Source organism: Haemorhous mexicanus, chromosome 14, assembly GCF_027477595.1.
Source record: "Haemorhous mexicanus isolate bHaeMex1 chromosome 14, bHaeMex1.pri, whole genome shotgun sequence".
In the NCBI taxonomy this organism is placed as follows: domain Eukaryota; kingdom Metazoa; phylum Chordata; class Aves; order Passeriformes; family Fringillidae; genus Haemorhous; species Haemorhous mexicanus.
The window spans coordinates 18,202,261-18,227,787 of record NC_082354.1 but is presented as its reverse complement, the minus strand read 5'-3'; the positions used below and the strand labels follow the sequence as shown (position 1 = coordinate 18,227,787).

The 25,527-nt window shown below is 40.4% G+C and overlaps 1 protein-coding gene across 3 annotated transcripts in view; it reads right to left on the bottom strand.

Moving 5' to 3' along the window:
• Positions 1–25,527, bottom strand: part of PCDH11X (protocadherin 11 X-linked) — a 429,468-nt gene that overhangs the window by 377,940 nt on the left and 26,001 nt on the right. For all 3 annotated transcript variants that reach the window (XM_059859187.1, XM_059859188.1, XM_059859189.1), the window contains exon 2: positions 6,177–6,760. In XM_059859187.1, the coding sequence (XP_059715170.1) occupies positions 6,177–6,716 (540 nt within the window). In that variant the 5' untranslated portion in view covers positions 6,717–6,760. The remainder of the gene's footprint in view (positions 1–6,176; positions 6,761–25,527) is intronic.

Below are 25,527 nucleotides of genomic sequence, written 5' to 3'. Positions count from 1 at the left end.
TACAGTATTCAGCAAGACCTGGCAATATTCATAAGTATCTGTTTACAAGCAGAGAGAAAGCTCTGTGTTGGCAGGTTTTTCACAGACTGCAGATGTTGGCAGTAAGCACCTCAGGCCTCCTGTGACCTCCCAAGGGCCAGTGAAGCACTGCCCTGCCCTGTCATCTGCTGAAGCCCCCCAGAGAATCACCCACCTTAGTTAAATCCACATCAATTCCAGGGGGACAAGCCATGGGCCATGGCTTGAGAGCACCCTCAAAGGGAGGGTGGCTGCTTTGGCTCCCTCTGTGTGGAATGGGAGCCCAGAAAAGGACAGGAATGACAAGTCCAAGCAGCTCCTGTTTGGGGCACTGAGGTTGATCAGGTGCTAAGAAAATCAAAGTTTGTGTCCCCGTGCACTGAGTGTGCAGGGACATTAACCACTCTGTCTTGGTTTTTTCTCTGTGCACTGAACCCCACAGGTGCAGCACTAAAACAAACAGACCATTACAGGCCAAACAGACCAACAAACATTCAAAACAACAAAGGCTTTTGGCCTCAACCACTGTTACAGCTGTGACTTTCACATCTGTATCCCTGCTTACCACAGGACTATCAACAAAGATTCCATTACTATGACTTTCTGATACACACTTAACTACAAATCTCGTCTCAGTCTATAATTCCAAGTACCCTCCTAGATTTATTTCTGCATAAAACACATCTTCCACTCTTGATCTTGACAGTGCTATGAGTTACTTGATCCAAGACTGCTGCGAGGCTCAGAAATAACCAGTTGCAAACATGAAATATGATGCTTGAAGTGTGATGAAGAACTGTGATTTCCATCTTCCATGGGTCATGGAATTGACAAACTGTATCAGAAGAAGGGGATATCTTCTATTGGAAGGCATCACAAAGATGATCTAGAGCAGCCAGATGAAACTCTCCTCATCAGAGGCAAGGCTGGCGTGGCGTGGGACTGAGCAGGAATCTATTTTGTCAGACTACAGAGGTATGAGCTGACAGCTACAAAGAGATTATCACATTATCCTAGAAGGGATGCACCAGCTGCTTCTGATAGGTAAATACAGCAAAATGACTGGAACAGGTAAGAGTGATGGAACAGCAACACCAATCTAATTTGCCCCAAACTGCAAAGGATTAAAGGAAGAAAATATTAGCACTCAGGATCAGCTCACACAAGAAAATGTTCAGCTCCCACTGCACCTCTGCAGCCTCTAGTGTGCATGGTATACTTAGCTGACAAGAAATGCTAAGCAATCAATTAATAAAAGTATTATTTAAAACATGCTCTTGTGTGAGTCCTTTTCTATTCAAAACCTGCTCTGAACCAGCTTGCCTTTTTAACATTTAAGAGAACAAAGAAATGCTTCACACTAAAATCTCTGCAGTCAAAGCAGAGGCCTGTGACACCTATAAACATGAAGTGTATTAATCAGGTAATGCTAAATATCAGCTTGCCTAGAGCTCAGATGTAAGTGTGCTGGAACAGTGTAATCACCAGCAGCAAGCAGGTATTTATGGCACCGTGGTGGCCCTGCCTGACACAATGCACATTTTATGTCAGTCTGTAAACAATGGCACTGCCCTGAAGAGGTGAACAAAGCCCTGGAGGCTGGGCTGCCCCCTGGGTTCAAGCAGAACATGAGGATTTGTAGTTCCATCCCCAATCAGAAATCACTGTTTATTAAGGTTTCAATGCCCAATTTGCTCTTGCATCCCACTGTTTTCACAAACTACTTCTGTGTATGAATGCCCAGCTCTTTTTCCCTATCATTTCCCTTTTATACTTAGTTATCTCAGCTGAGACAAGAATGGTTGGGTTTCCACCTGGCCATTTATTTCTTGTCTTAGCTGCACCTACCAGCTCTCTACATCAGTTTTACACCATCCTCTTCCCAATCCAGCTATTTCTCATTCTAAATGAATTTTCTTCTATTGTTAAACAATATCCAAGTTCTCCCTCCTCCCCTGGCTCACAACAAACTCTGTTTATCATGTGAAACCTTAATGTCACTCCCTCTATGGTCACCTTGGGGCATCTCAGCAGAGAAACACAATCTTTTATAATGCCATGCACAGCAGCTTTGGGAGCAGCAAGAAGCTCTGCGTGACTGTCTCCTCTTTTCTATTAACAGTAAAACTGGTGCCTTTTTAGAGCTCATGTGTTTCCAACAGGGCTGAGAAAATCAGAGCCACAGAAAGTTGAGAGGATGAGGTGCCATGAATCAGTTACATATAAAGAAGTTATTTTCTATTCAGGTACACCTTGATAAAATGCAGGCAGGCAAAAATGAGTGTTAATCAGTGTGGTAATTAAAGCTCTGTCTTCTTTTAAATAAATCAAATCCTGCTTTGCAAAGCTTCCACTGAATCCAAAACACAAGAATATATTTCTTTACAAAGTTTCATTTTCTACTATTTTAAGGGGTGTTAATGAGAGGCAGGATTAAAAAAAAAAAAAAAAAAAAGTCATTTATTTTAAAGACTTTATCATTTCTCATCTAGTTTGCAAAAGAAACCAAATGCAAAAATTATATTCAACCTTTTCCACACCCGTGAGAGGGGCAGTAAGGTAAGTGTAACAAAGTGAGGAAATATTGCAACACATGACTGTTAGTGCCAAGGAGCTACAGAGGTGCTGAAAATGTGTTAAATACCTGTAAAGGAGTCAGCTCAGTTCCTAGTGAGAAGTTCCCTCTCTTTCAGAATTTGTTATGGACAAAGTCTCTATATATCTGCTTTTGGGCAGAATAGGCCTGGCTTCACACAGGCAATAGGAAAAACTTGGCTAAATGTGTTTCAAAAACCAACTACAACTGAAAAGCTTTCTCTTCATTTCACAGTTTGTCCATTTTTGATTCCTTTCTGTCCAAACTACAGAGCAACACATTTCACTCTGTTTCTGCACCTACAGCACCAGCTTTTCTGCTTCTATGAAGTGATTCCACATCCTATCAGCCCCCACTCCTCGGTGGAAATCCTTTCTGGGATTTCACCCCTCGCTCCTCTGCCACCTCCAAGCTGCCCTGCCCACCCACATCATACCAGGGGCTTCCCAAAACTCCTTCCCAAAACTCCAGCCCTGCTAGAATCCTGCTCAGAGGGCACAGCAGCTCCCTGTGCTGCAGTCCCTGCTGCTTGCTGCTTGTCAAAGGAAGGAAAAGGTCAACACTCTCAGGAGCCAGGAGATGTCAGCATCTTCAGAGCCCACCCCAGACAGCAGGACGATGCACACAGAGCACACCTGGGGAGGAAGGGCAGCAAAAGCAGCACCACCCTCGTGTGCCTGTCCTGCCACCTCCTGCTGGTGTTTCAGCACTGCCCAGCCCTCCTTTCCTTCTCCATCTCCCCAGCTTTCCCCAGTGATGCATCTCTGGATATCACAAAACCCAGAATGGTTTGGGTTGGAAGGGACCTTAAAAATCACCTGGTTCCACCCCTGCCATGGCAGGAACACCTTCCACTGTCCCAGGTCCAGCCTGGCCTGGGACAGTGCCAGGGCTCCCTTCCCTCACAGGAAGGATTTCTTCCCAATATCCAATTTAAAGCAACTTTCTGTCAGAACAAAGCCCTCCCCCCTGTCCTGTCTCTCCAGGCATTGTCCAAAGTCCCTCCTGCAGCCCCTCCAGGTGCTGAAATGCCCCAAAAAGTCACTCTGGAGCCTTCTGTCCTCCAGGCTGAAGAATCCCAATTCTTTCAGCCTTTCCTCATAGGAAAGGTGTTTAATCCCTCTAATTATCCTCCTGGACCTCCCCTGCTGTAGGAAATACTGGCTGTATTTCCTGCCTGCTCACCAAAATCCTTTATTTCTACTGGTTTTTGGGGTTTTTTTAAAATCCTTCTTATAATTACTTTTGATATTAACATTCTGAAAATAACCAGTCGAATAACATCTGGAAATACTATTCCAAATGGATATTCTGGCTGTCAGAAACTTCTTTTTGGTTTTTACAGATCATTTCCAAGGTATGTGAAATTGCTGGCTCATTTAAAGGCAGTAGATCCAAAACTCCAAAAATACCTGACCAGCAGGCATTCAAGAGAAAAATGCAATTAATTCTTTCAGCAGATCTGCCAACAGGGCTGTGATTTCACAAATTATTTTGTTTGCAGCACATGCAGCACAAGATTTCAGAACTTCCAGTCCATACCAGTGTGTGCTCAACCTCACCACCTTCTTTCCCATGATGTGGCACAAGCAGTTTTTTTCAGAGATGCTTGAAAAAAACATGCAGCTCATCCTTTTTTATTGATTTTCCCCCAATTAAAACATTTACAATTTGATATTTGTTATTTAAGATTATTAAGATATTTAATATTTAAGAATATTAAGATATATTTAAGATTATTAAAATATATTTCAGAATATTAAAATATTTGCACAGTTTTTGATGGAAACCCTCTCATGCAGACCCTGTCACCTTGCCCAGCCATGCCCTGTGCCCTGCCCTGGGCAGAGCTGCAGGTTGGATTTCAGACGAGCTCCCACTGGTGTGACACAAATGTGTTCCCACTCTGCTGATCTGCCACGTTCTCTCTCTGAATGCCCAGGCCAAAAATGAGCTCACAAACCAAGACTGTTCTTGTGGTGACCTGAACTGTTGCTCATCAGGCCCAGGGACTCCTGATTTTGCCATTTTCTACAGTTTTTCTAACTCACATTTCTCTGTTCAGACTGGGTATTATTTTGCCCCATTTTGTGTGCAACCCTGGCTTTTTCATTATTTTCTACTCCTACTGTTATTTATTTTATATGCTGTCCTTCATTCCCCAAAATCTCCTTGAATATGCCTCACAAAGAACATTCTGCCCTACTGGATGCTTCTGCTTAGCTGACTAAAAAACCCCAACCAAAACCCAGACATGTAGCTATACCTGCTCTCCTACGACCCAGGAAAAGTTTTAAAGAGTTTATTGCAAAAACTTCAAACATTAGAGTGAGTACTTGGAAAGTTTTAAGTTCCTTGGCTGCACTGAGAGCAGAAAAACATGTGTGGGATTTTTTAAATTTTTTTTTCCTTTTGTTTTTTTGATAGCTAGCCAAAAATGCCCAGTGGGATGCAGCTTCCTGAAAGAGATTTTTATGTCTTTGTCACTTCTTAGCACCCACACTGCCACAGTTACTTCAGGTTCCAAGCAATTTAAAAGAGCTAAAAAAAGGCAGAGCTTTGTTTTCATTAAATTGCTAGTAAGTAGAGGTATCAGTGAATATCAGCAATGCAGTCAGGCAGGCAATATATTGGATAATATAATCTATGTTCTTCTGGCACTAAGGAGGGTCAGACTGGTTGCTGAGCATCCAAACCACAACAGCTCCCTACTCCAAATCAGAGGAAGTGAGGGCAATTTCAGCTTCCCCCCAGCATTTCAGGGTAAATTTCTTTCCTGTTTTAAGTTTGTTTCAGTAAACTCAAATGAAAGTGACCATTTATTGAGCAATCACACTCTCCTGTTTATATAAACATCACATGTTTATGTTTTTCTTCTGTCCCCTAATCCCAGTTCCCCTGCTAGTTGCTAGAAAGAATAAAAACAGCAAGAATATGAAATATCTGCTCTTACAAGGTCATTGGGACTGCTCTCCTTGCACTCATGCACATTTGGAGCTGCTCCTGCCCAGACATTACAAAGCTGCTCTGACAAACAGACTCCTTCCCTCTGGAATAGCTCATCAATACACAGGTGAGCATCACATCAGCTCCTGGGCCAAGTTCTACTGCTCGAGTCCACCAGTCATGCAAGAGAGGCATAAACAAAGAATGTCTCCATAAAAATGGGAGGCATAAACCCAGCACAAAACCCTTCTGCACTTGGCACTGTCATGTCAGTGGCAGTCAGGACACATTCTAAATGGTCCAGGAAGACTGACAGCCCAAATGTACAAACACTCAGTGCTGGTGCAGAGCTCATGGGGGCTTCCTCACACTGCTACACATGCACATAAACAGCTTCCCACGGAGTGAGGGTGAGATGCACCAGAACAAACTCAGGGCTGTGGATTCACACACTGACACGGACCTGCACCGTAGCACAACTGCAGTTCGCAGCTTTGCCTTGCTGTTACTGCGTGCAGCACACAGCTCTGGGCTTCTGACGGGCTGGTGAGGACTGGCAGCACTCGTGGGAGGACGGTAACACAGACAGCAACAGAGAAGGATGAAAGAAACCCACCTTGAGGAGCTCATAATGCTGGATTCCGTTCACGCCGATGTCCGGGTCGATGGCAGACGGGACAGAGTAGCGGGAATTAATGGCCGTGTTCTCCGGGATGGAGATGTTAATGACTGTCGAGGGGAAAAGGGGGGCGTTGTCATTTATATCCTCGATCAGGAACCTGATCTTGACCAGCCTGAACACCTCGTCAGGCAGCACGGCCACCTCCACCTCGTAGAAGCAGCGGTTCTCGCTGAAGATGCCGGCGCACAGCTTCTCGCGGTCGATGCGGTTGGCGGCCGTGAAGATCTCCCCGGTGTTCTCCTCCACCCTCACCAGGGGCACGTCCCCGGTCTTGTACACCAGCTTGAACTGCAGGGGGGAGGACAGGGGCACGTCGGGGTCCAGCGTTAGGTTGAGATCCTTGAGCAGGTTGCCAATGAGGACATTTTCGGGCAGCTCTTCCCGCACGGTGTAATTCTTCTCCTGCGCGCCAGATTGGAACACGATGCAGGCCAACAGGACTGCCAGGAGGTAGGATCCAGACAGCAAGTCCATCTCCAGAATGACTAATGAGTGTCCGTGGAGAACGCCAGGAGGAGCTGGGAAAAGGGAAAGGAAACTCCTTTAAAAGTCACAGAACATCATCGCTCTAGGACACGAAATAAAACAACGCGGACACTGGAGTTCCTGAGCTAAAAGAGAGTTCTGACTCCAGCATTTATAGATTTCCCAAAGTGACAGTGGATTGGAGGATGACAGTGCAACCTCTCCAATGACACTGGACAAACCAACTGTCCATCAAATTTCTCTTTTTCTATAAAAGAATGCAAGACAAAACGTTATTCACATAAAGTGTGTGAGAAAGTTTGTTACAAGAATGTAAACATCAGAAGGCTCAGAAAAACTTGAAAAAACAGGGAGACAGAATATTGTGTTCCTAAAGCTACAAGAGCTAAAGGAGCTCCTGTCCTGCTACAGCAGTGTGAACCTTTCGAAAGCCTCATCAGTAAAGTCACATTTGACTCCATCCTTCCTAAACATGTCTGAAATTTCTTGCCAAACTTTTCACTTGAAACTCTTAACTAAATACTGAGGTAAGAATTTTAGGGCTGGATCATATAGAACGAAGAAATAAGTACAGGAATCCCCTATTTCTAGCATGAGATTTTCTTTTGCTCCTTAGGAAAATGGTTTCCTTTGATCTCTCTGCCACATTGTCCTCATTTTTTTTTTTCTGTTTCCTAAGAAAAAAGTAGGCAAGAAGTTTGCAAGCAACCATCTGCTGAGAACCAGATCTTTTTATACCTCTTGCTTAGATATAGGAATAGAAGAACACTTGTCTTAATTCTCCCCCCAAGTTTTGCACTGACAAAATTATGTAATGTTTGTTAACAAGGACAAAGAAATCTGGATATTTTTAATTCAGGAACTTAAACTGGCAAGAAAATGTTATTATTTAAATGGAGCCTGGTGAACTTCAGCCAACAATGTGTGGAAATCTGTCTAGTGAATTGCAAAAAAAATTTTGTATAATTTTAAATTTGGTGATGCCTGTTCATAGCGCTCTGGAACACCAATGCCTTTACAGGGAGACACAAAATTGTTGGAAAAAAATCTGTGCTTTCCAAGCTGGTGTCTGAATAACAATATATTCTTGCCTTGAGGTTGTTAACAACCCCGAGAAAGATGGAAATGGAATAGGAGGACTTAGAGGTGCACACAGATATCTGTGTAGCTGCATACAGCCTTCAGCCAAGAATTTTTAAGAGATAAATCACTCTCTTGAACTCCATGTATAGAATACTTGCCTAATCTTTACATAATTCTGCCATCCAGAGTTTAGGATCTGCTAGGATGGCATTTCTCTAAGGTAAATGTTCAAGAGTTCCATGTAAAGTGATTTTTCTCGTAAATGAAATCTTAGGTTAGCATCTGTTCCAAATCTACCTGTGCCAACACATCTACATTCCTTTTACTGCTCAGGTAAAAGTGTAACTCTGTTCCCTGTCTCTTCTCATTTTATTCTCCCTGTCATAGCACAGATTGATTTACTTCTGCAGATCAGCTTGCAGGGGCTGAAGAAATTCCTGGTGCCAGTGATTGCCTCCACCTGTTTGTCCCTGCCTTTCAGCAGTGCCACTTGCAGGGGAATTTTGACAAAAGCTTTGATTTTGCAGTGAAACCAATTAGGAACAGTTAAGATTGTTATTCCATTTAAGCACTGCACACTGCTTTGGGCTGGAAGGCAGTGACAGATAGAGAACATTCCAGCTCCACCTGCAAGGTGCATCCCCACATCAGCACCATTAACTGGACAGCATTTTCTGGCTTCATGATCACACAACAGCAGGAAATAATTCCATTTTTGTGATTAGACATGAAATAAAAATGCTGCAAGTGCCCACTTAGGGAAAAAGGCTTTGCTCCCTGACTAATTCAATGAAGCTGGAGGGGATTGCTGACAAGGGATGGCATTTCAGGGATTCCCTGATTTCTCACTGGGCTTCAGGGGTGCTCACCACCCAAAGCAGCACCAGCCAGGTGCCCAGAGTGAGCAATGGACCAACAGCTTTTCATAAACCATCACAACATCACATTCTAAATGTGCAAATAAGGAGTTCTCCAGCAGCTCCTGCTCATCATTATGGCAACACCATGGCAGCAGTGGGAGCCCAGGGAATGACCTGGTGATAGTCTACAAGTGGATTTGTTTGGCTGTTATAATTTGATTTAATAACTTTGATTTATTACCTGATTATTATTTGATTTATTAACTTATTCTATACTATAAATACATAATAAATAATATATATTATATAATATATAATACATATTATTAATATCTATTATAGATATATAATAAAAACCCCAAATATTTATAATTTACTATTTGATTTATTAACTGCATCTATTCTAATGCAGCTCCAGCAATTGTCATCCCACTGAAGCAACTGCCCACACACATTCAACCTGCAGAGAGCCCTGCTTCAGGAAGGCACATATTTGTATCCATTATTAGTGAAATAAATATATTTACATTGTTTCCTATGGAAAACACAAATAGAAATGTATGGGTTACAGTAAAAAGTTGATATTTAAATGCTGCCCTAAAAAAAAAAAAAAAATCAGTGGCTGCATGTTTTGTGCATACTAGAAGGAAATACTTTGCCACTTCTTCCTGTCTATTACAAATTTAAATGAAAAATAACACAACAGAGTTATAAAACCCTTCAAGTTCTGATGTTTATAGAATAATATTTTAAATTTACATATTGAGAGGAGGAAATGAAAAAAACCCAACGCCAACCATAAATATAAACCAAATCCTAGCCCCTATCCCAAATTCTTCTTTGGCAATACTAATGCAAGTATTGCTTATAAATGATAATGATATGAAAATATTGCATAAACAGGTATATAAATCTTCCAAATAAATGCATTAAGGGTTGTTTTTTTCAAAGCAACATGAAAATGAGTACATGAATGCAACAATCTAAAGAGTTCATCAACAATAGTCCTGCACCAGTTCTGAAAGCTGAGATCATGCCAGGAGATACTTGATATTCAAACTAAATTATAAGCCTTTAACCCCAGTTTCATCTGCAGTGGAGCTTCCAGGGATTAGAAAATAACAACAGCAGGACTCAAAGAGTTTTGTGAGGAATACTGCAGGGTGGAACTCGGCATGACATTCTTATGCATACTTTTACTCACTTTAAACCAAGTTTGAACCCCTCTATTGAAATTCTTCTTGTGTCATAGTAAAGAAAATACTTCAAAGCATGAAAAAAAAGCACAGCACACTTATAAACCACGTTAGGTAAATGCTAACATGAATTTTGTGGTGACTTTTCCTGAGTGACTAAAGGGTACAGACATGTAATAGACAGTGTTAGTTTAGCAGGGAAAAAAAAAATGGTTTACAATGCTTGAACTTCAGTACAATGCACTATTTTCTAAATATTTGGTTTTTAAATAATTCTAGTAACAGTTTTGAAGCTCTGTTCCAGAGCTGTAAGCCTTCAAGGAGAAAAAAAAAATCCCAAGTTTGCTGCCTGGATATGGAATAGAATATCTTCTGTTGTGAGCAAGTGCTGTTCTTCCAGAATCCTATTTATAAAGTCCTAGCTGTGCTCTGCCTGTCGTTTGTGCCACAGCTCTGATAGGGATACTATGGCAACTGCAGTGCACAGAACAGTGCAAGAGGCACTTCCAGGCATGCATGGAATCACAGTGTTCCAGCCTGGAGCACTGAGGAAGCACAGAAGGCTGAACAGAGCAGCTCCAGTCTGAAGGACCTTTCATGGGTTCCAGCACTCACTCACGCTTTTAAGGAGGTTAGGAAAAAAATCAACAAATTCAGAACAAATCAAATTGTTTAACAGAAGGTAACAGGGAGCTTGCCAAGCCATTTTCCCAGCTTTCAAGAGAATGCATTGCTGTCTGTGCTGCTGACTTCCCAACTAGGAAGGCAAATGGCCCAGATGGACAAGATGGAGGGGAGGAGGGGAAAAAGAAGTTTAAAGTTGCTTTTCTTCATCTGGCTGGCTATGCACTCAAATACACTCAAATACACCTGCTTTTTTTGTCCAATACACCAAATATTAATGGTGTCATTTAAATATTAGCACTGTTCATTATCCTCTTCATTTAGCAGCTGTCAAATCACACCTTGAAAAGGAGAGAGAATATAAAAGCTGTAACCAGCTAATGGAGCAGGATGTGAAGGTAGAATCTAAATCTGCTCTTTATACACAAGGTTCCACCTGAGCCTTTACCTTATTACAGAACTTGTTATTCCTTCCTTAAGAGGATCTCAGAAAAGTTGTAAAGGGAGTAGAAGAGTTCAGGTGTCTGTTTCAGATTAGAAACACAACACCCTTTCTTGATACTTGGATTCAGATTTGAACAAACAGAACAAACACGCTGTGGTGATCTTTAGTAACTGCCACATCAAGCTCAAAGAAAAAGGTATCATATTCTTAAAAATTAGGAATATTGAAGTCCAAAGCTACATCAATATCCAATTATTAAAATCATAGTAGAGAAGAAATCCTAAAAATATCACTCCCATTCTTATCTTTAGATTCCTGAACCTATTTTAATTACTTGGACAAATGTAGCTAGCACACCACACTTTTTTCAATATCACATCCTTTTCATTTGCTGCTAATCCACCAAGGGCTCCTTAAACAGGAGCATTTCAATCCCTGTATTAACAGGGTGTTTCTCAGAGAAAAAGATCCCCATGACACAGCTCCAGCTGCCACTCAACCCCACGATTATTACGTTATCTCACTGCCAAGGCAGCTCTTGGCAATTCTTCCACTCCTCTGGGGCTCCCTCCAAAGTGCCCACTGACAATCAGGCAGCCCTGCACAGGCTCTGAATCCTTGGAGCATGCTGATGTGGATTTCAGCCTTACCCCAAAGTGGGAATTTTTGATGCTGGAAGTTTTTAGTGTTTTAGGTTTTGTTGCCATCAGCCCCTGGCCTGGCTGCTCACAGCGAGGTCTCCCCTTTGCCACCACAGCCCAGGTGCCATTTGAGGAACTGGCTGGGTTTGATGGGACTGGTTTTTGAAGAGGTGCAGAATTTACAGGTGTTTTACAGGTTTTGGTGGCAATAAAAACACCACAAAGCTGCTGCCTGACCGAAATCCCCCTCATTTTTTTTTAAGGCACAAATGCCACCAACCAGCCTGAGCCCACTGTCACTCTCCACAGTGTTTCAAACATAAATTATTGGCAGCCATCAATATTTATCCACAGGATCCACTCCCCACACAGGCTATTTCATTATCATACTCAAAGAAAAAGACCTACCTCAAAGAGAAACAGACAATTTGTTATATTATCAGGGCTTTCAAATTCATTCCCTCATATGATTTTACTCTAAATCCACGGAGGGACTGATTCATTCTTTGATCTATTTTTTATGAGTGTGATGGTATTGACTTCAAGGAGGTTTCTTTAATTTGGTTTTTCTTCAGTGATGAACAAAATGAAACTGGAAATTCTTATCACCAGGAAAAAACATCACCCCACACCCATTTAAGTCAACAAAAGAATTAAGTGAGTGAGAGGCACAGCTTGCTTACTGTTGAGTGCTCTCCTCATTCTATTTAAAAATACAGTAATTTTAGTTATTTTTATGGCTTTTCCATCACGAGAGGTAAGAAATGCTCTTCACTTGAGGAAATAAAAAGCTAATGACCAAAACAGAGGTTCTTCAAGCCACAGGAAGCAGCCAAGGTGTGGAAAACAAGCAACTGATAAATTCCTAGATAGAATTCTTTACTCTTGATAGTAATCTGCAACTAATAGGAAGAGAGTTGATTAAAACTTGTATCAAAATGCTGGAAACAGCGAGCAGAATTATAAATACACAACAGGCAGTGAGCATGCTGAACAAATTAAACTCAATCACACTGATATATGGCACAAGGAGTAATTTATTTTAATTGTTGCAAATTAATCCCTTTAAAGCTGAAGTCCCTTTTTTACCAGAAGAGTAAGTACAGTCCACACTTGGGAAAATGCATCTAGCAGCCACCCAGGAAATACTTTAAAAATATCCTGTAACTTATTTCAGAGACCTGTGAGAATATGCAGTGTCAAATTTATTTATATACCAGTGACACTAGGAAATGGTCCAGCTTTTAGCAGGAGAACATTTTTGCATTGGAGCTGCATAAAAGCTAAAGGTTGAGAACAGAAATCTTGGGGGAAAAGCTGAAGATCTCTCTGATGGCCATTAAAATTTTCTTAGAAAGAAATAATGGGATGCCTGAACAAATAGAAAAAGAGGGGGGAAAAAAGAGCAAAAAACCAAAAAAAATCAAACCAAACCCAACATCAAACCCCCTGCAAAGCTGCAGACCATTACAACTCCAAAGTGAACACGACATTGCTTTGCAAATTCAAATATATATTCCCTATAATTCAATGGCTGACTTCTAAACACATTACAAAAATCAAGTTGTTAATGGTATGATTCATTATGTCATTTTCTTTGCATTTTGTTGGTGTGTTTGCACTACATGAATACATTTTACCAATCAAGTGGAAATTGCTCTGGTTTTGGTACTTGAAAATCTGTTCATGCCTCAAATCTGAAAATTAAATCTCTGCTAGAACAAACCAAAGGGAAATCATCTATGAACCAGTGGCAAGAGAAGATGGGACCACAACAAGAAACTGTGTGAGACCATGTGTGTGGCTGTTGGATGCACTCCCAAGTAAAACACATTTTTATTTGTTAGAAAATGAAAGTCAATCTGATTTCAGTCATTTGTGGCACATCCTTGGGAATGGCAATAGTCAGGATCACCTGTTTCATACAGAATGCATTTGGCTTCACTGCCAGTCAGCAGTTCTCATTTCTCCCTGGTGCAATCCACATTTCAGTGTCTGCTGAGCAGTTCCAGGGGCTGTCAGTCAGGGCAGGGAAGCTGTTCTGTTGTTAACATTGAGTTATATTGTCCTGCTCATTCCAAACACAAACCTGCCAGGAGCCCAGGCACAAACATTCCATGAATTCCAGAGGAGCAGGAATCAGTCACCTCCTTCCAACCCCTCCAGTTCCACACACACAGCTGAGGACACCACAGGGATTTACCTCTCATTTAACCATTTGTGAGAGCAGAGAGCACTGTTCCCAAAAGTTCTAAAAAGAAACAAAAGTTCTAAAAAGAAACAAAAGTTCTAAAAAGAAACAAAAGTTCTAAAAAGAAACAAAAGTTCTAAAAAGAAACAAAAGTTCTAAAAAGAAACAAAAATAGCAATATATTGCGATTTTTCTTTTGTTTAAAAAGTCATGAGTTAAAAGGAAAAAATATTCTATTTATATTCTGGAATTCTTGTAAACTCAAGTTATTTGTTTTTTTGCACTAGTTGCACCCAGTTTCTGAAAGAGAAAAAAGTTCTTCTGCATGCCAAAATACATATATTGGACTCCAAAAGGATTAACTCTGCTATTTTCATCAGATTCTCTTTGCCTTAGCACAATATATATTAAAAAAAAAAAAAAACACATCAGGTTTTTTATCCAGTAGCAGCAGAGCTGCTCATTTTCATGTGGGGTTTTTTGTTCTTCCTAAAGACATCTTGGATGTAAATTAGAATCAAGCTCTAAGGTTCTAGTGAGGAGTTTAAAATATCAAACACATCACAAGTTGCAGATTGTCTACCTTACACCTATCTCAGCAATTAACACAATTAACAGCCTAATCACCACGTCTGCCCACAGGGGCCACATGCCACCTGTGGATACAATACATGAGAAAACATCTCTGTAAATCATTAACTCAACTCTGGAGGCTCCAGGAGTGCCACGAACTTGAGAACTACTTGCACACCTTGGAAGGAATTCTCTCATCATTTATGGCTGGGCCTGAGCAGAGAAGCAATCACCACCACTTTTAGCAAACTGGCCCTACCTAAACACAGCACATGAATAAAACATGGCAGTGGGGATAAAAACACCTCCTAAGAGGAGGTGATGGGAGAGGAAGGCTTTTCCAAGGACTGAACAATGTCAGAATTTGGGGTTTAGATCAGTTTTTGGTTATACCAGGGTACAAACCAAAAGCTGATGATGCTAAAAGCCTCTCCCCTTCCTGCCCTGGGCCAGGGTGGTTCTTCCCCTGTCCTGGTCAGGGGATTCTCACTCCCTCCATGACCCTCAGCCAGCTCCTAGGAAATATATATATATATATTTTTTTTTTCCATGAACACAAAGAAAAATCATCATCTTTAGCCATGGAAGCCTTGTGATGGGAATTGCTGCTTGCCAGTGGCAGCTCCTCAGCTGATGGCCTGATAAAAAAATAACAAATACTTCTTTAAATAACAAAAATGCTTCTTTAATTTTATCATTTATTCACAAAAATGGGAAGTCTTTTCCTCTGTTATCTCAAAAATCAAAATGACACCAGAATCTCTGTTCTGGTGGAACATTCCCCATGCCGACAGATCCCCAAACTCTGCAGAGATGGCAAACACATGGATTGTTTCTCAAAGCAAAGTCTGTGCCACAGAGAGTTCTACACTGAAGTGATTCTGGAAAGGGGATTGAAAATTAAATCATCCCGTGGAGATGATGGAGCAGAGCTGTTCTGATTTAGGAGAAAGCAGCTACCCAAAACCAGTCAAACTGCTTGTACAAAAAGTACTCAGCAAGAAGAGTCACAAAACTGGATAAATCAGAATTATAAGGGTACTTTAAAATGTGTTACAGCAATTTGATGTGCAGGGACTGATTCTTTAAATTTTGTTTAACCTTTATAGTAAATATGGTTTAACAAGTGGAGCTTCTGGTCAACAATTAAATTGATTCAAAGCCCACTGAAACCACTGGAGTCTTCTCCATGTTTTACACAGTTTGCTGGAACTATAGTTCTAGAAATAAAATTCCTTAACTTCAGCAAAAAGTTAAGTTGCCTACACACCTCAACAACAGACCTTTATTAAATATTTGCATAGACTGTTGTGTGTCAGCATTAAATGCTTAATTCTAGATTGTATTACAAAGGTCAGGCCATGCTCTTGAAGCCTGTCATGGTAAAGCTGCTGCTTAACAAGCCCAGAAAATCTGATTTTTAACATTTTGCCCAGAGCCATAAAGTTCACAAAGACACTGCAGCTCCTTCATAGGCTGTACTCAAATAACAGGAAATGTGGTTTTTGCATTTCTTTCTTGCCTCCTCACTGAATCCTGCAACAATTGAGCTCCTGCAAGGTGGGCAAAACATTTCTGGCTGGAAATCTGCACTTCACTGACTTGGTGTGGCCAACCCACTGTCAGTGACCTCCAGACACAAGTGATGTGCAGAGACTCAGGCTTGTAATGGAGACCAGAGGAGTCTGGAACATTTGGGATGCTATTTCCCACCCATTCTCCTTCTTCTGACACAGGATAAACAGCTTCCAAAGGTATAGCTAATAATGAGAGCAGGGTACCAGAGTCCTGGGGGTCCCCCTGCTCATGGAGAAGCTTTTACAAACCCTTCTGAAGCCCATTTTCCCACCCAATATCACAGGGCCTTGATGCATTCTGCCATCACTGGTACACTGCACAGAACATTCTTTAGGAAAATCACATTTTAGTTCTTGAAAGAAGAAATTGCATGAGGAGAAATTTAAAGGAGTGTGAACGATGATTAAAGTTTCAAATAGAGATATATCCTTCTTCCTCTCTTTTGTGTAAAAGCCATGCTCCTACTCCACAAACCCAAGTGAAAAAACTAATTTTGCTATAAATGGAGTGACTTCTCCACTTGATAACAGCTCATGATTTAGCTGTAAGTCAGAAAAGGGTACTAAAAATATCACAAAACACAAACTGGTCTATTAGCTGAAAAAATCTCAACATAGAGAATTTTTTTAATAATGTGATGTTGTACAAAATCCTGAATTGCTTGTCAGTTTTATCATGCTTCACATTTTGGTTACTTCTCTGTTTCAAGAAACTAAAAATGACCAAAGAGATTTTGGTTGTTTCTAGAAATTAAACACTTGTATTAGGGTTGTAATAGAAATGCCATGCAAACACAACTGATAGACTGCTCCTTTACATCAGCTAATTATGCCTCCACATCCAAGACCTGCCAAGAAAATTGGTGTTTTCCTTTCTATGCAGAGCTTGTTTTGAATCTCTTAAACAAGATCACCACAAGTGACACAAGGACATAATTATGTGTTGTCTCACAAGATGGAAGAACAACAGTGACAAGATTAACTGCTCCATCAATTACTGGTGTAAGGAGCAGAAATATTGATTTGTGATTAAATGAATAGAGAAAATAATAACATTTCAAATCTTTAATGTCTGATGATGTGTCAGTCAGAAGTCCTACTGATTTCCAGTAAAATAAAAGCTCAGAACTTACAAAAGTCACATCCAGTGTAGAAAAGGAAATTTGGTGTTCTGTTACTAAGACCTGTTAGGATCCCAGTTGTGTGGAATATAGGATATCTATTAAATGCACCACAGCAAAATTCCCTAAGACAAGGTGTTATACAGGTACAGAAACTGGAAGCATTGAAGTGCTGTGGTGCTGAAAAGCAGAGCAATTCCTACTGCAAATCCTGGTGTTGGTCCCAGGGACACTGTAAAGCATTATAAGATACATTGATTTTTTCAAATATACCAGTACATAAAGAGTACCTTAAAGCTTGCAGATCTATTTTCCTAATAAAATTCTGCAGTGTTTTATGAGATGCAGTACATCACAGCTATTTTCTGATATGCAGGCATGATGAATTCCTATAGGCACTCTGACATCTCACAGTGATATTCCTCTATGCATCAGTAATTTGTTCCCTGCTTCTCCTACAAGATGTAGTGACAGGGATTTGTGTGTGAGTGTGAGTGTGTATGTGCCACAAATCACAGATTTTTTGTCTCTTTCTGGCAGAGTTTGAGGAGGCACTTTATTTCTCAGTGCAGAGTGGATGGATGCTGCACTGCTTTAAATGGAGAATGGTTCTCTGTAACCTGAGGGATCCTGCCAAGCCTGCTGTCTTTGAAATCAATTCAAGATTCATGCTCAGACTTGGCTGGGGTAAGGAGGAATACACTTGTTTGATCAAATCACAAAACAAGTTCTTATAGTTCCTCCTCTATTGGGATGCAATGTTTTCTTGGAAGGAAAAAAAAAATTAGACATTTTCTTGGAACACACCATATTCTGCCATATATGTGTTCTACACTTACTCAGAATAAAGGACACAAATATCAGGTTGAAACATCTTTCCTGTCCTAGAAAAATATGACCAATTACCTGAATCAATTGTTCTAATTAGTGTGATTTCAGGAGAAAACAAAACCTGTAATTACACGAGCCACACAAAGCCCTTTCCTGTACAATTAGAAATCACTGCAATGGAGCTGTCTCTTGTTTGTTCATTTATCTGGTGTAGAACAGAGACATTAGGGGAATTCAGCTGAAAAATGTGTGCAAGATACATTTCCAAGCAGATGACCACAACAGAGTTGTGTGGAATGCAGATTATGCTCATCCCTGGCTTCAGCCACATCCTTCTCACATGGTCTCTGCAGAACAGCAGAAATTTGCACCCTTCCTGACCACAAATATTCTACAATTCTACCAAAGGTAGATAAAATGATTTTTGCAATCCCAGCCATCTCATTAGTCTTGCATTTAACCTGAAATAAAGAAGCTCAATATTGAAATCATTCTGTGGTTAATCATTTATCCATTCACTTCAACAGCAAAACTATGTCAATGAAGGCTTGTTATTGAAATTATTATTTCATTGCATTTTAAATAAATAAAACAGATTTTTTTTCTTTTTAAAGCTCAAACTGAGTGATCACCACACATCCTCTGACACTAACAAGAGTCACAGAGCAACAAATAAAAACCTCAAAATTGCTGAAAAACACAGTTTAAGGTGGTTTGTACCAGCACAGGACTCAGGTGGCAACACTGAGAGACCACAGGGCTTCTCCAGCCTTCCAGCTCTCCAAACCACATCAAAACAGAAAACCAGTGAGTTCTTGCTGTGCTTGCAAGCACATTGTCTTCATTCTGCTTTTCTGTAGATCAGATTGAGAACAACCAACTCCTGGAGCACCAGTGTTATATTTGCCCTTTAGAAGCTACAAATACTGATCCTTTTTGTGTTTCTGGGCATAACACACCAAACCATCAGGGTGCTAAAACAAATGCTGCACTGTATTGCACTTGTCAGCTTTTACCTTCCCTCAAAGGAGCTAAGAGCTTCTGATTTAGAGAATATACAGGCCAGCAGCCCATTTTTAGTGGAAAACTTTGATCTTTTGTCTAAATGTTGTCTGCTAGACAAGAACAAAATCATTGTGTGCTGAGTTTTGGGTAGGTTACAGCACCTGCAGACTTCCACCTGTTTGGAACTTGGCATCAGCGAGGTGAACTGCCTCAGGCTCTATTAGAAATTAAAGATGAATTTTTGTTTACTCATTTTTCAGGCAGTGTTTCTGCAAATGGTCTGCAGAAGGCTTCATTACGATGTTTTAGCAAGCAGGCCACCTAGTGCCTGACAATAACAAGTACTCTGCAAGGACCTGACGTGCTCACAAGGAGTAGCACCACTTACTCACCTGGACAGCAAAATCGTGCTGCCAAGCTCACCCTCTGCAAAAATAATAGAGAAGTCTCCCTTGCCCCCAAGCAGAATTGTGAAGGTTTCCTTTCACAATTTTAAATGTGGAATAGATACACATCTTGGTCATGTGATTTTCTCTGAGAATTCGTTTTGTAGATTATCTGGCTACTTGTAAGATTTCAATTATTGCAGCCTGCTGCTGAACAACTAAATTCCAGTCTTTTTTAATTAAAAGCTTCTTCTCCCAAAGGGTGGTGGGCACTGCCCAGGCTCCCCAAGGAATGGGCACAGCCCCAAGGCTGCCAGAGCTCCAGGAGCCTGGACACCACTCCCAGGGATGCACAGGCTGGGATTGCTGATTGTGCAGGGCCAGGAGCTGGACTCAATCCTTGTGGGTCCCTTCCCACTCAGCTTATTCCGTGATTCTGTGGTTTCCCATTATCCTCCAACACATGTAATTTCTAATTTAATATAACAAAATTAAGAATAATGTCATATTTTAATAGCATGAATGGCACATGTGGCAGTACTGTTGCAAGAGCCATTTCCTCCTAATTCATTTGTGTCAGGATTTTAGAATCCAATTTGGTGTCTTTTAAGATTGTTGGCTAAGTTTCTATAAACATCAAGAGATGTAGTGCCTATTAAGCTTTCTGTTTCATCTTGGCGATATACTGCTCCTCTCTACACTGGAATGAAAATTCAATAATCTCAAGAAGCAGGCAATAGTCCCTCAAAGTAAAAAAGACTGCTTCTTTCTTCACTGAAACTTAAATTACCCTCAGTGCTTTCCTCAGAATAGTGAGATTTTAAGCCCATGGAAAGGCTGTGCTCAAAGGTATCAGAAGATATTGGATATATTTTCTTATTCACATTCTACAGACTAATTTTCAAATACCCTCATTTGACATGTGCCCATGAAAGTAAGTCAGATCACAAATAGTTTAATCAGGATCAGTGGTTTGGTCCCCCTGAAATTCAGTGGAATTTGGGCTCCCCCAGCACTGGGAAATGTGTATCCAATGCTGCATATCTCATCCAGTGCTCTGAAAGCCAAAGTTAAATATTTTTGAGAAAAACCTACTTACTCGGGAAAGCATAATGCTCTGAATCTCCTGGTTCAATTTATGAACTTATTTAGGATTTATGTGTCTATAGATGTGTGTATACACGCAGTGCTTATATGGAAAAGGAATAACTAAAAGCATTCCATGGAATAAACTTCTCCTGAGCATTAAAGAAACATTTAATAGAACATTCCCACTATTTACAAAACTGCTCAAGGTAATAGAGATTTTCTTTCCCCAAGATATTGAACTCTGTAGGCAACTGTGACCAAAAACTGCCCAAAACTCTGCAACACCATTTACATTGCACTGCACTTCCTACTGATGAGATTTACTGTGATGGGCATTTATATTTACAAAACAAACACCCAAACAAAAATCCAGGCCAAGGTGTTGCATCTGCCTAGAACAGGAATTAAATTCTGAATGTGCTTCAAAGAAAATAATCTTCTCCTCTGTGATAAATTAATGCTCCCATATGCCAGATTTCAATTGGAATATGTAGATTCACAACAATAAAGTCCCCTGTAGCATTTTGTGAGCTCTTTTGGAGTTTCACAGGGAGAAGGTCTTATCCTTTCTGAAATTATAGGTTTAATACCCATCTCTTGATATCTACTAGCCAGTAGATAGATAGATATCTACTAGTCAGTATTAGTAGTATTGGAAGGACAAATCCATCCACACCCCTTTGATAACTCCTCCTTTTGGGATCTGAAAGGCATCACACCTCCTCAAACATTAATAACGGGAAAAACACCCAAACCAGAACAAGTTGAACAAATATTTAATCCCTGCCCCAAATAATCTGGTGACTGCGTGGCAGAGCCAGGAATGTCTGGGATAGTTTAAAAGAGTACATGAACAAGATCATGACATGACCAGGAATCTCTCCCATGGTGGATTTTATTTGGATATGAACGTTAAAGTGCAATCAGTATTTATCAATCCAATGCCAACATGCTGGAGTGAGAGAGCATTCCCACCAGGGTCATGGGTAAATTGGTCCCTCATGGGGACATCATAATATAAGGATTATATGGATTAATTTTCAGGTTCATTGGAGCTGCTGAAGCAGACAGAATTTTCACTTTTCCCAGTCTTGAAGAATCAATTATGAAGCAGGAGGCAAAAAGTGGAAAAGCTGGCTGGAAGAGCAGCTGCACCACCAATGCTGCTTGTCCTTTCCTGCCTAGCAGTTTTCCTTCTCTGGGAGTGACAACTGTAAATGAACTTAATCTAAGTACATGTTAGAGGACCTGTGCCTGGTTGTTGTCATCAGTGTGTAACATCCCCTGGGTGACAGGTTCTCTCACTCTGCTGAGTGCTCATGCATATTGACAAGGATGCTGCCTGCCAAAAATGACAATACAGAGCAGCATTTCTTGAGCTGTATCTGCCCTTCGAGGCTGCTGCTCACCCAGACTCTTCTGTAGCTCCTACACCAGCTGCATTCTTCCAAGCCCTTCAGAGTCAGGATCCTTCCCTGGAAAACTTAATTGTTTCCCCAACACAACTGAAAGGATCTAAAGGGAGCGAAGTCAGGCATAACAAGGCATGTCCTATTACCACACTAATCTATAAGGCTCTGTCTTTATTCCCTCTATCCCCAGCATAAGTCCAGAGTAGAAATAGAAACAAAAGGGTTTGGGTTCCTCCTGGACTCCAGTAAGCTGAGGAGACAATGGAACTGGCTGCTGGAATTCCAGCACTGGCATCTGCTGCAGGGCTGAGCAGCACAGGCTGCAGCCAGCCAGGGGAGATGACAGAGTATCTGTGGATGCCATCGAGTCCTGCAGCAAAACTGCCATTATTTGCAGAGTGTTTAATCATTTATAATTCTTCTATTTGAGGAAATGGCCAATAGTATTAGCCATGCAAGCCTCTGTGGGCTAATGTAATTAGTCTTACGCATTTTAAGACCAGATAGAATGGTATTAGAAAGAATGGAGGACTATTTTAATTGGATGATGGCAAAATCCCTCTAAGCACTATGGCAGTCTCCTGTGCTCAAAATCCTCTAAAAAGTTCATAGATTCCAATTGTTTTCTGCTGCAACAGTATTTCTATCTAAATTATATTAAATGTGTCAGCTCATTTCCAGAGCAAAAATGATAAAAGCACATTCAACTTCAGCAAAGCTGATCACTTTAAAGAAAAATATAAGATAATTAAAAGCTGTTACAACTGACAATACAACACTGCAGCTTCAAAATTCTTCCCTAATTACAGCTGCTAACTTTTAATAGCAACTGTAACAGTGAGTCAGATTTGACATTACAATAGCATCCCAACCTCTTATTTGGGAGAAAGGCTCTTGAGGAAAATACAATTACAAGGTGAGCACAGCCAGCCAAGACCATTGCAAGTTTTGAAAAGCCAGTGATTGCTTTCATTTTTAGTCTTGTTGAGAAACCTGGATTAGCTTCCCTTTGTTTGAATGCAGGCCTTTCAAAAGGTCGAATGTAACCAAGTGGAGCAGATTCCCAAAAAAAAACATTCAGGAGCCTTAAAGGGAATGGGCACTGCTCCTTGAAAAGACCTTCTTCTAAAGGTAATTTCTGAGCCAAGTGCAGGGCTCACATAAACAGCTTTATACCATTCTTGTAAAGTATTTGTATGACAGGATAAGAGAAGGGAGTTCTGGAGCACACCATACTTCTGGGTTCTGTATTAATTAACCTTTTCTTAGTTTGATATTAATGTGGTAGAAAGGAAGAGAAATTCTGAAGCTGATACAGCTCAAAGATAGTGGATGTTTTTGCCCTCCAAGAACATACTGTCTCCATTGTCTTTAAGAAGGATTAAAACTAGAGCCAGTTAGGCTTTTCCTGAGCTGTACAACAGGAGCTCCTGCTCTCCCAGTCAGCCTCAGTAATCTCACCTTTAAACTTGTACAAGGATAATTTCTTTCTACAAAAGGTGGATCCAAAAAACAGAAAGGGCCAAATTCCTTATCAGACTGAGAAAATTCCCAGTAATAGACATTTTACCCAGGACCTGGGATGATTTTATAGTTCTGTACTTTATAATTTACCCACAAGTTGGACATCTTAGGCTCCATGTCTCTATCCTTGTACGTGTTGTCATCTTATTGCAGGGGTTCTATACTGCTCTCTACCCATCACAAAAGTTTCATACCTTGGTGTTTCATGTGGGCAACTCCTCTGAGCACTGACTGTTTCTTCTTCACAAAGCAGCCAACTGACTCTAGTTCCCTTCCCAACCCCACCCCACTCTTTTATAGCACTCTTCTTCTCATGGGTTAGAGCTGTGGCTTGTTAAAGTCATGCCTGTTCCTAATCTTTGATAATTGGCCCAGCTGCAGCTCCTTAGGGGTGAGATTTCTTTCTACACCATCTTTATTTTCTTATATTCTATCCCCCTACATGTATGGAGGGATGTGAACTGCATTTAAACCTAAGTGCTTCTTGAAACCAAATCGGGGTCAGTGATTTCCACCCATCACAGAGAATTTTGTTTGAAGAAGTAGTTCCCTCAGCTTGTACTGGTGATGCAGTGCACAGAAAAATTGCAAAATATCTTATGAAAAGGAAAATACACAAAATTTAATCAGTGGTCAACTGCCCCGAAAAGAATGACAAGAACATTCTGAGATCAATACGGTATTAGAATAAAAACTGAATCAAATTCCTTTCCCAGATAGTCAGCGGTTTAGGTTTGTCAAATTAATGGGCAATTCTTTGTAGACTTCATGGCTTATCCTGTCAGTTCCTCGCATTAAGCAAAATTACTCTTAAATAATTCTTTCTGAGGAAATCTTCTGGCTTAAAGCTAATGCCAACATTCAGGTATGGAAGATTAATTTCTGTAGAGTTTGACCTGTGAAACCTCCGAGCAGAAGGAAGGGGAGAGGAACAGAATGCTGGGCTTTTCACTCTCCAAGGGATCTCCTGCTGTGTGGCACTGCAGAATTCCCTCCAGAGTGATACACTGCTATTTTGAGAAGGTGGATTTTTTCAGCCCTCACCCGGTTTTAAAAGTAATTGAAGAGGAACAATTCATCCCATTTAAAGTATCCCAAGAGTAGAAGTTAGTGGAAAAGAACTTCTAAGAGCAAATGAGGAAGGATCTAAAAGAAAAATACCCAAGGGATTGTATCTGAGAGACCAATTCACTTTTTTTAAATTACAGGTGCTCATAATTACTTGTAAGGGAGAAAACTAATTATGGCAGTCTTCAGGGAGCTGAAACATGGTAAATACTGAGAGAAAGCAGCCTGGGCTTTTGAAAGTTATTTGTGTACTTTGCTTACACTTCCAGTCCTTGGTGGCCTGCAAGTATCCCTCTTTTCTTTTCTTTTTATCCCTTTTAATTTTTTGCTACACAGAAGTATTTTTATTTTTGCTAAATAATGAGAAATAAAGCAAAGTTCTTTCTGAATTTCCTGCTTTTAAAAGTTTTAAAAGGTTTCCCTTTTATACTCAGAAAATATTCCCATGTTCACCAAGTGAACATGTGAAATCTCATGTATATCAACAATATGTTTAAGCCATGGTGAAAAAATGGAATCAATTCTTCTTTTCCTATGAGCAAATGTGTTCTTGCACTGAGACAAAGAATAAACACTTAAATATTTCATATGTTATTATGCAAAATTGCTGTTGTGCCACCACACCCTCTATAATAACAGATATAAACATGGCTTAAAAGATCAACTAAAACATTTGGAATAACTCAATGTGTTTTGAATGAGGCCTTTGCACATGTCCTAGCTACTGGGACCTTCTGTATATTTTGTGTTTAGTTGTTCTTGTCAGACTTCAATTACAACCCCAAAGCAAAAATGTGTACAAGCAACAAGTGACGTGTCCTCCTCTACATCACCTGTGTTGGCAAAATAAGGAGCAGAGAATAAAAAAATCTGGTTTACTGTGTATTACTTAGCTGATTATTACACCATATGTGGATTACTCAGTAATTACTAGAATCTAACACAATGAATTAGAATTAATTATTCATTTTACACAATAAACTATGGTTGCTCAGCACTGTGGTTTGTCATATTTGGTCTCCAGTTACATGCCAGAGAGGATTCCATGAAATCCTCCTCTTATAAATCTCCTCTTCCACCAACTTTAGTAAAACAGAAAGGATGCAAAAACTGAGTGAAAGAAATTCATTTTTTTCCATATGACCTCCAATCACCTTCCTGTTATAAATACAA